The sequence below is a fragment of the Solanum lycopersicum genome, chromosome 4 (genome assembly GCF_036512215.1).
Source record: "Solanum lycopersicum chromosome 4, SLM_r2.1".
NCBI classification, from domain to species: Eukaryota; Viridiplantae; Streptophyta; class Magnoliopsida; order Solanales; family Solanaceae; genus Solanum; species Solanum lycopersicum.
This window is the reverse complement of record NC_090803.1, coordinates 57009500-57021112: the sequence shown is the minus strand read 5'-3', so window position 1 is coordinate 57021112 and position 11613 is coordinate 57009500. Positions and strand designations below refer to the sequence as shown.

General features: G+C 31.0%; 1 protein-coding gene across 1 annotated transcript; it reads left to right on the top strand.

The window, feature by feature from the left end:
• Nucleotides 1-2986: 2986 nt before the first annotated feature.
• LOC138348196 (uncharacterized mitochondrial protein AtMg00810-like) lies at nucleotides 2987-3835 on the top strand. The gene is made up of 2 exons (XM_069296819.1): nucleotides 2987-3434; nucleotides 3642-3835. Exons 1-2 carry the CDS (start codon nucleotides 2987-2989, stop codon nucleotides 3833-3835), a joined length of 642 nt encoding a protein of 213 aa, XP_069152920.1.
• Nucleotides 3836-11613: the final 7778 nt, after the last annotated feature.

The window sequence follows — 11613 nt, the reverse complement described above, 5'->3', positions numbered from 1 at the left end:
TTAAAAGATGAAGATTTATGGACTATTATTGCAAATGGCTTTGAAGAACCAGAAAACGATGGTGATCTTACAACAGTAGAGATGAAAAATCTTGAGGCTAAGTATCGTCAAGATGCAAAAGACTTGAGCAAAATCCAAATGTAAGTCTCAAGAGCATATTTTGCAAAAAATGCTACTTGTGAGACTGCAAAGGTAACTTGGGATTCTTTGGAAACTGAGGTGTATGGTGACAAAAAGGTACGCGCTATAAATCTTCAAACTCTTTGAAGAGAGTTTCAAAATTTGAAAATGATGGAATCTGAAAAAGTAGATGAATATTGCACAAGAGTCATGAATATTGTTAATGAAATGAGAAATCATGGTGATATAATATCTGGCCAACAAGTTGTGAGAAAGATTCTAATGAGTGTCACATAAAAGTATGAGAATATTGTAATTGCTATCACTGAGGAGACAAAAGATCTTTCTAAGCTTTCCATCAAAGAGCTAGTTGGATAATTTTGTGCACGCGAGAAGCAAAACTTTTTTCGTTAAGATCAACCCGAAGAGATGACTTTCTAATCTAAAGCAAATGAGAATTTTAAAAATCTCTCAAAAAATCAACAGAAGAAGAATTACAAGACAAAAAAGAAGCAGGATCATGATGGTTCTTCCAAGAAGGTTGACAAAAAAGTGAGAAAAACTCTAGCTTTTTTTGTTAAGTTTGGAAAAAGACTAATCACAATGTAGAAAAATATTGACACAAAGGCAAGCCTCAATGTAACTTTGGTAAAAAGTTTGGCCACATTAAAAAGGATTGCTTACATAAGAAATGGGAGCAAGCAAATTTTTGTGGATAACACAAGGAAGAAAGGGAAGAAAACCTTTTCTTTGCTTCTAAATCTTATGCTTCAACAAAAAGAAATGAATGGTATGTTGATAGTGGTTGTAGTTATCACATGACTGGATATGAAAAGACTTTCCTCATTTATAATAACATCACTTCTAAAGTGAGAAAGGGGAATGGAGCCTTAGTTGATGCAAAAGGTAAATGTACCATTTCGATCAACATATGAAAGGAAGCGGTAAACAAATTCATGATGTTCTTTATGTTCCTAACTTGGAAGAGAATTTGCTTAGTGTTGGTTAACTCATGAAAAATGGTTATTCTCTTGTGTTTAGATATAATTATTGCAGGATTTATGATAAAATTGAGCCAAATCAAGTCATTGTTGAAGTAAAGATGATAAAAAAAGAAACTTCCCTTTGCAATTTCATTACAATGCATTAAAAATGAAATTGTAGATGATTCATGGATCTGAAACAAAATATTTGTTACTTTAATTTTCATGGTGTGAAACTTATAAGCAAAAGGACATGGTGCAAGGCCTTCCTGAGATCTATGTGAAAGTTGTATAATGAGAAAGTAACATTGGAAGTCTTTCCAAAAGGGGTGTCTTGGAGAGCAAGTGTACTTTTGGAACTAATCCATACCGATATTTACGGACCAATGAAGACTCCATATCTTGGAAGTCAGTTATTTTCTCATCTTTATTGATGATTTCTCAAGAATGACTTGGGTTTATTTCTTGAAAGAAAAGTCAGAAGCATTTTCTACATTGAAGAAATTTAAAGCCCTTGTTGAGAAGAAAAATGTTGCAGCATTAGAACCATTCGCAGTGATAGAGGAGGTGAATACACAAGTCGAGAATTTGAAGAATATTGCAAAAATGAAGGTATTTTGAAGCAACTTACAACAGGGTATACTCCTCAACAAAATGGTGTATTTAAAAGAAGAAATAGAACAAATATTGAAATGGCCAGACCTATGATGAATGAGAAAGGGATGCCAAAATAATTTTGGGCAGAAGTAGCGCATACAACAGTGTACATCCTTAATAGGTGCCCGACAAAGTCAATACAAGACAAGACACATGTTGAAGCTTGGAGTGGAATGAAACCTTTTGTAAGTCATTTTAAATTTTTTGGATAAATTTGTTATGCTCATATACCTGCGGAGAAAAGAACATAATTGGATGGAAAAAAGTGAAAAATATATATTTCTTGGTTATAGTGATGTGATAAAAGCATATACGTTTCTCGATATCAAAACTAACAAACTTGTTATTAGTAGAGATGTCATTTTTGATGAAAAAACAACATTCAATTGGAAGGATAAAAAGATAAAGAATATTGCTATCATATCTTCAAATTAATAAAAGGATAAGAAAGAGGAAGATGTCCCTCAAGTGGGAAAAATGTCAGATTCAGATGATGAAGAAACCGCTTCTAAGAGGAACAAAGATATTGAGTGACATTTATCAGATATGTAACTTTGTTGGTGTTGAGCAAGAAAATTATGAATAAGCTATAAAGCATGATGTTTGGAAGAAATTCATGGAAGAAGAAATTCGGATGATTGAGAAAAATAATATTTGGGTGCTTGTGGCTATACTCTGAGAAAGAGAAGTTGTTAGTCTAAAATGAATTTACAAAATCAAACTCAATCAGGAAGGAGATATTCAAAAGTAAAAAAGCAAGGTTGACTGTCAGAGGCTTCACGCAAAAATTAGGTATTGATTTTAAGAAACTTTCTCTCCAGTTGGTCGCCTTGAGACAATTAGAACTGTAATTGTTGTTGAGTACAAAAGAAATGTAAGATATTTAAACTTGATGTTACATCTGCATTTCTTAATATAAATCATGATAAAAAATTTATGTTGAGCAACCTTGAGTATTTTTTGTTCAAGGGGGAGAAGAGAAGGTGTACAGGCTAAAAAAAGCTCTTTACGAGATGAAGCAAACTCCAAGAGACTGGTACAATGAAATGGATAAATACTTTCTGAAAAATAATATTCAGAGAAGTAAATGTGAAGCCACTTTGTATGTGAATAAATAACATGACAACATTATCATTGTTTGTCTCTATGTGGATGATCTGCTCTTTACAGGAAATGATGTGAAGATGGTGCAAAAGTTCAAGCAAGATATGATGCAAGCCTAAGAAATGAGTGATCTTGGGTTGCTAAATTATTTCTTGGGCATCGAAGTTTCTCAAGTGAAGGAAGGAATTTTTGTTTCTCAAAAGAAGTATACTGAAAGTATCCTTCAAAAATTCAAAATAATGGATTGCAGGTTTGTGGTCATACCATTAGCAACAAATGAGAAGTTCAGAAAAGATGATGGAGAAAAGAAAGCTAATAGCTCACTTTATAGGAGCTTGATTGGAAGTTTGTTATATCTTACTTCAACAAGGTCAGATATTATGTTTGCTTCAAATTTATTATCCATATTCATGCAAGAAACAAGTCAAGTGCACTATAGAGCTACAAAGCGTGTTCTACGCTACTTGCAAGGAATAATGGATTATGAGATAATATTTTACTTTGGTGGAGATTTGAACTTAATTGGTTATTCTGATAGTGATTGGGCTGGACGTATAAATGACATGAAAAGTACTTCTAGTTATGCTTTCTTATTTGAATCAAGTATTTGTTCTTGGTTATCAAAAAAGCAAAGTCTTGTTGCTCAATCCACTGCCAAAGTAGAATATGTTTCAGCAACTAAGACTACTTTTCAAGCTATTTGACTTAGGAGAAAATTTGAAGACATTAGTGAAAAATAAAAAAGAGGGACTGTTTTATATTGTAATAACAAATCAGCAATTGCAATTGCCAAGAATCCAGCCAGCCATGAAAGATCAAAGCATATTTCCATCAAGTATCATTTTATCCTAGAAGCACAAGAGAAAGACGAAATTCTGTTGCATTTTCAGACAGGAGAAAAACTTGCTGACATCTTCACCAAAGACTTCCTAGAGAAAAATTTTGTTGCATTGGAGTTATCAAGCAAATGAATTAAGGGGGGTGGGGGGTGTTAGAATTAACGCGTCTATGTTTAATCTTCCGAAATTGTTAGTTTTTCAAGAAGTCTTTTTAGAATTTCGTAATACATGTATCTAGTAAATTGTGATACATGTATTTAGTTACTTATGCAAGACCTTCGATTTACATTATTACTAGTATCAATACATATGTAGTTGATGATAGCAATCATCTTAAATGGTCTTAACTAACCTATAATAAACTTGAGCATTCTCGAAAGATATTATTTTCCTTCCATATTTCCTACATATCGTACATATGTCATAAATATTTCATGAAATAAAATCTCTAAATATTTGGACGTGATATTTTTAATTTTTTTTTAACTTATTGCATTCCAACAATTCGACCACTTCTTCAACATCTTACAGTGAATATTCAGCCATTTTAGTTATTATCGAAATAATTACATTCAATAGCTTATAAAAAAACAACTCGATCAGATTGTGGTAGCATCGGTGATGCTGGTGGGCTGTTTATGTATAATAGTAGTTGTCCTAAGAGATTGTATGTCCTCCTTTTTGATAAACTTAACAACAAGCAATCAATTTGTTTTTGTTGTTACATATCCTTGTTTAATGAAAGAGGATTTTGAAATTTTGATGATGATTTTTCCATTGATATATGTATGTGTGTATGTAAATTGTTGTATGTAAATGAGAGTTGGCCAGTCAAGAACTCTCATGTCCAAAAGATGCATATTGTTGCAAAGATGCAGATATGGAGATGGATGTGTGGTCATACTCGAAGTGATAAAAGATTAGCAATAAGAATATATGGGACTAAGTGGGAGTGGCCTCGGACCCGTGATAGATAAAATGAGGAAAGTATCGAAATATGTCAATTCAAGCGAGAAAGCTAAATTTTTTTACCAATATCAGAACCTTTGGAAATAATGCACTTAAGGGATTGATTCGGCATCAACATGTATACTTTGGCCACGCAATACCATATCACGATATGGAATCGTGTGATGGAATCAGCGTTTGGACATGCGATTTTATGCCGATTCCATCTCATGATTTAATATCATGAGATGTGATTTCATATTCTCCAAAAATCATGATATACGAATTCTGTATCATGGTTTGAGATTTTTTAATATAAAAATTGATTCACAAGTTCATATTTTGTTAAAACAACCCGTATCTACTAACCATTTATTTTATATGTAAATAAAATTTATAACAAGATCATTACTTTTTAAAATTTATTATTCTCACCAATATATAGTCAATTTAAGTCACACCAACCGATTGTTGAGTAATATAAAAGACTATCTTAGTACACTACAATTTATGTTCAATTTTTTTATTGAATTAAAGTTTGATTAATTAAAGTTAGATGAAACAATTACTTAAGTGGAGAACAAATAAAAATGTAATAATTTATTATGATATTTTATAATTTTTGTTTATTTGGTAAGATTGAATAAACAGTTGAGTCTATTTTAATAGCTTTACAACTTATTAGATTCTTATGTTTATGAGAAAATATACAACACCAAAATTTCATATCGCATATTCAAATAAAAATTCAATTTAATCTCATAATTCTATATTATGATATCATATCATGATTCCATATCATGATACCATCTTGCACGACCAAACAAGCGAGTTACCGTTACCCTAAATCTTGTTTCTAGTTTTAACAGTTCAAATTCTAGTAATTGTTTAATGTGAATTAGTTGTTTCAATCAATGAACTAGCTGTTGGATTTTAAAAAGGTGTGAATGGAAAATGAAGAGCTGCGACTTTTATGAAGAGTTGTGACTTTTATGAAATGTTGCGACTTTTATGAAAAGTTATGACTTTTTATGAATTGTAGCGACTTTTATGAAAAGTTGTGACTTTATGGAAAGTTGTGACTTTTATGAAAGGTGACGACCTTTCTGAAAGATTGTGACTTTTCCAAAGGTTTGTAATCTTTCCGGTAAGGCACAATAAGAACCTTTTCGCATGGGATTTCCTCTCATTTTAAATAGAATTTATGGACTTCTTCTTCAACTACTAAATCTAGTATTCTAAGTGTATTTTACTGCCGTTGAGTGGTTCGCTGACACCGGAGTTTTTGGTATCTATACTCTGGTGATTGAGATTATTTTACCCTGGGAGGTCATATTCAAAATCAAACCTCGGATAATATAGGGGAATAATTTCCTTAAGGGGACACTGTGAATTCAATGGACTTGATCTTTTTTCTATTAAAATTTTTCCAGATTCTGGTACGTGTTTTACAAACTTTAGATTTGTAAATTAATTTTAGTTCTTCTATTCTTTTGTTCTCCACTGGTTCATTAAACTTGGTAACTTCGTGTTTCTGCAAAGTCTGTTGGAATCAATAAGATTCTTTAGACACATTAACAACAGTTCTTCTTTAAGAAAAATATTTCGTATATTTTTTAAAAAAATCTATTTCTGATTCTAGTTTCGCTACTAGTTTTAATTTTCTAGTTGTGAAAATGTTCTTAAACATTGTTTTCTTACAAAGATGTTCAATATTTTGTTCTAAGTATGTTTGAAATACAAGATGAACAACAATCTTAAGGAAATTATTATATTGTTAGTATTTTTTTTTATTCTACTGATTGAGAGAATCTGATCATGAAAGTAGAAGATAAATGCATTGCTTCTCCATAATTCGTTGCTTTTTTTAGCAAAGTTGAAGTGAGAATGTAACAAAAAAAATTTTATGGTATTCCGTTTAAAGATTACCAGGTAACCTTCTTATTAAATTATCTAAGGAGGAAAATAGTTTCTAAGAGTAATCATGTTTGATTTTTTATTTTTTTATTATGTGTATCTTTGGAAAAAGATTCGCAAACCATATGTTGTGGAATGAATTTTACTTCGCAGATATTATTGCTTTTAAAATTCTTTAGTTTGCAAAAATGAGAGATTCATATTTTTGTTTGATAAAATAGTATGTCAAATTGTTATAGTTGGAAGACTATTTGATAAGAAAAACATTTCTATGTGATAAAGAATATGTGTTATTCTGTTTGGAGAAAAAAAAGACTTTTGAAGTTTTGTACTCCATGAGAAATGTTAGTGTGTCTTATTTTTGTGGACTAAAAATTTTTGTGGTTGTATACTCTGGATATATTGGACTTTGCAATTGGTTTGAAGAATATGAAAACTTCACATAATAAGTTAGTGTTGTACATTTGATTATCTATAAACTTCAATATAACATAGAAATAAATTGTACAATTTTGTTTTGTCCTTATTGTTAATATTTAAAATACTAAGTGGCATGTCTATTTATGATAGAGAAAAAATACCAGTGATTTAGAATTTGTGATTTTGTGTCTCTATGAAATGAACTTTGACATTGCGCAAACATTGTCAAAAAGAATTGCAGCACTATAATTCTTTCATAGAATAATATTTCCAACATTAAAATATGTGGAAAAACTATTTTCAAATACTTGAAAAATATTTTTGAGATCACATTTGAAATGTGGGGGTTATTTGCTTATTATTAGAGTTGGTGTCTAATTTAACTTTGGAACAAAAGATATGAAATTCAATGATACTTTTGTATCATGTTATACCCACAAAATTCTTGGAGTATATTTGGTATTGTGGTTGTTGAGTTTCTCTATTACTAGTATATAGTGTGACTAGTATGAAACATCCAAATTATATATATACTTGTTCAAAATAATTGTGTTTTTTGTATGAAAAAAAATCACTTAAAATGTTATGATTTTTAATGAAAAGATATGTCTATTATAATAAAAGTATTTGCATACACATGAATATTGGTGAATAGTCATTTGTTATATTTTTGTAAAAAATAACAGTTGGACTATATCGTCTTTATTGAACCCGATGAAACTTTGTTCATAGGTAGTTCTATAACAATCACATTGAAAGTTATGGAAATGTCCTTCTGAAAATGATATTTGACAATCTAAACAATGTTTGTATCACACAAAATTGTAAGAAATAGGAACAAAATATTAGCGAGGAAAAAGCTACCTCGCGAAGAGCTTTTCAAACTCAATGTTTTTATTTTTTCTTACTTGCTTGAGTCAATGTTTGTGACATGAACACTTGGGGCATGTCAATTACAAAACCTTGTAAGAAAAAACTGATCAACTTAGAAGTTTTACCTAACTTTGAGTGCAATAAATAAAAATGTCAAGTTTTTTGTGGAATCTAAGTATGTTGAGCATTCTTATAAATCTGTTGAAAGAAATTCTAATCCCTTAGAATTGATTTACACTGACATTGATGATATGAAGTTAACATCATCTCATGGTAAGAAAAAATATTTGTTACTTTTATTGAAAATTGTATTAGAAATGACGGTCTTTGCTAAATGGTAAGGTGAAGCAATAGAAATGTCTAGACAATGTAATATCAAAGTTGAAAATCAGTGTGAAAAAAATATATAAGAAGTGATTAGAATGGAGAGTATAAATCTCATTGTGCAGAAATATGTTTGGAAAGTAAAATATCAAACTACTGCCATATTCACCTCAATATAATGAAAAATTGAATGTTGAAAGAAATGATGGATGCATTATTTATAAGTTCGGGTTTACACAAAAGTTGTGTGGAGGAACTATCCTTACTGCAAAAGGAATCAACAAAAAGTTTAGTCCTTTTAGAAAGAAAGCGGTTTGGTTTGATCAGAATACAATATTTTTCATATGAGAAATGGAAAGAAAGGAAATCCAACTTGAAATATTTCAATGTGTGGGGGTATCTAGTCAAAGTCCAAGATCCTATTCCTAAAAGAATTAAAATAGTGGACTGTAAAATTAGACTTGAGTATTCTAGAGAAGGCTCTAAAAGGCCTAGGAAATGAAAAGGATAATGTACTTAATAAAGAGTTTCAGAGGCTTAGTAAAATGTTAAAGGACATTTACTTCCTTTCGAATATGATTTTGTAACATTTTTGTGTCTTCTGTAGACTCATCCTTTGGAAAGATGGTGTCAATAAACAATATTGAAAGTTAATTGATCTTCTTCAAGAAAATAAACCTTTGGGTTCAAAATGAATCTTTAGAAGGAAAAATAACAGTTGATGGAACTGTTGAAAAATATAAAGCAAGACTTTGTGTCAAAGGCTTTAGGAAAAAAAATATGATTTTGATCATGTCGATATATATACGCGTTAGTAATTAGAATTACATCCATTCGGATGCAAAAATTATTACTGTGGTATATGACCTACAAATTCATCAAATGAATGTGAAAAAAACTTTCTTAAATGTAGAATTGGAGGAAGAAATTTACATGGAACAATCCGAGGATTTTGTGGTACCCAGTAAATAAAAAGAAGTATGTGAACTTGTTAAGTCACATTATGGAAGCACCAAAACAATGACATAATTCAATCAAACCATGTCGGCAAATTGATTGAAGAATGATGGAAGTGATAAATGTGTTCACATTAAAATCATAAGGTCATTGTTTGTTTGTATATTGGTGATATGTTGATCATCAATAGAGACACTAATGACATAAATGCTACTAAACGTATGCTATAAAGCAAGTGAAATGAAAATTATTGGAGTTGCTAATGCGATCTTAGATATAAGAATTCGTAGAACTCCATAATGTTTAGCATTTTCGCGGTCTCATTGAATTGAAAATAATATTTAAAACTATGTCTTGCGTTATAACAATATCCAACAATATTGAAAGATATAGTGATGCAAATTGAATCATCGGAAGAATGATATAAAATTCACAAGTGGATATGTATTTACTATTGGTAGAGGAGCAGTCTCTTAAAAATATTTTAAAAGAGACATGTATCGCTAGCTCTACAATGATCTTTGAGCTAGGTGCTCTAGATAAGGTCGATGAATAAGTTAAAAGACTTCAAAATTTCTTAATAGATATTCTATTTTGCCCCAAACCATTGGCATTAGTATGCACACACTTTCACAGTCACGATGCAATAGGTAGAGCATGGAGCAAGACGTATAACGGAAAGTCTCGTCATATATGACATAGACATGATACTGTTGGAAAACTACTCTCTAGGGGAATTATCAGAATTGACTACTTAAAGTCAAAGGATAATGTGTCGGATCCACTTACAAAAAGGCCTAACTAGAGAGAAAGTTAAAAGATCATCTAAGGGAATGGATTTACGGCTTAGGTCAAGTCATCATGGCGGTAACTCTATCTAGCAGACTGGAGATCCCAAGAGCTAGATTCAAGGAGAAAAACAAAGTTGTGAATGACGGTTCAGCATTGTCAATAAACTCAATCCATTCTCATGATGAAGACAATGCTTAGGGACAAGGATACAACATTAAGGCTTGTTAATGAGTTAATAAAGCTTAATGGTTTTAATGATTTTATAAGTTTGGCAGAGTTGACCAAATAGTGTATCTACGCGATAACACGATTAAAAATCACCTATGTGAGTGTGAAGTGTAAGCCTCTTCAAAGAAGATGATTGTCAAAAGTCCATCTCTCTATACACTCATGAAACCAGGAGGTGTTCATGGCTAAAACGAACACAACCGTAAGAACCATAAATGGTAAAGGTTTAATTGTGTGACATATGGTTGTCTAGGCATACACCAAAGTTCGACGTTTCAAAGATATCTCATCTACCGATTGATCGAGTATATCCGACATATATTCACTACGGAAAGTCCAAAGGGAAACATACTTATCCAGATGCAATTAATTCTTGCTTGTAAAGTACACATACTTATCCATTTCTTTGTCTTCGACTCATTCCCCATTTATGCGGGGGATTGTTGGATTTTAAAAAGGTATGAATGGAAAATGAAGAATTGCGACTTTTATGAAGAGTTGTGACTTTTATGAAATGTTGCGACTTTTATGAAAAGTTGTGACTTTTATGAAAAGTTGCGACTTTTATGAAAAATTGTGACTTTATGGAAAATTGTGACTTTTATGAAAGGTGACGACCTTTCTGAAAGATTGTGACTTTTCCAAAGGTTTGTGACCTTTCCGGTAAAGCACAATAAGAACCTTTTCGCACTATCCTTTGTTTTCTATAAATTGAGGGATTTCCTCTCATTTTAAATAGAATTTATGGATTCTTCTTCAACTACTAAATCTAGTATTCTAAGTGTACTTTACTGCCGTTGAGTGGTTCGCTGACACCGGAGTTTTTTGGTATCTATACTCTGGTGATTGAGATCATTTTACCCTAGGAGGTCATATTCCAAATCAAACCTCGGATACTAGAGGGGAATAATTTCCTTAAGGGACACTGTGAATTCAGTGGACTTGATCTTTTTCCTATTAAAAATTTTCCAGATTCTAGTACGTGTTTTACAAACTTTAGATTTGTAAATTAATTTTAGTTCTTCTACTCTTTTGTTCTTCACTGGTTCATTAAACTTGGTAACTTCGTGTTTCTGCAAAGTTTGTTGGAATCAGTAAGATTCTTTAGACACATTAACAACATTTCTTCTTTAAAAAAAATATTTCGTATATTTTTTATAAAAAAATTATTTTTGATTCTAGTTTTGCTACTAGTTTTAATTTTCTAGTTGTGAAAATGTTCTTAAACTTTGTTTTCTTACAAAGATGTTCAATGTTTTGTTCTAAGTATGTTTGGAATACAATGAACAACACTAGCACTCACTCTTAATCTGATCAAGCCATCTACTATTATGTTTACATAATTTTCCTTAACAGGGGATAATTTACCAGTGAAGTTAGAAAGTATGAAAAAAATAAAAACAGGTACCACTAAGGAAAGTAAGGAGTAATATGTGCATGACATGCACTCA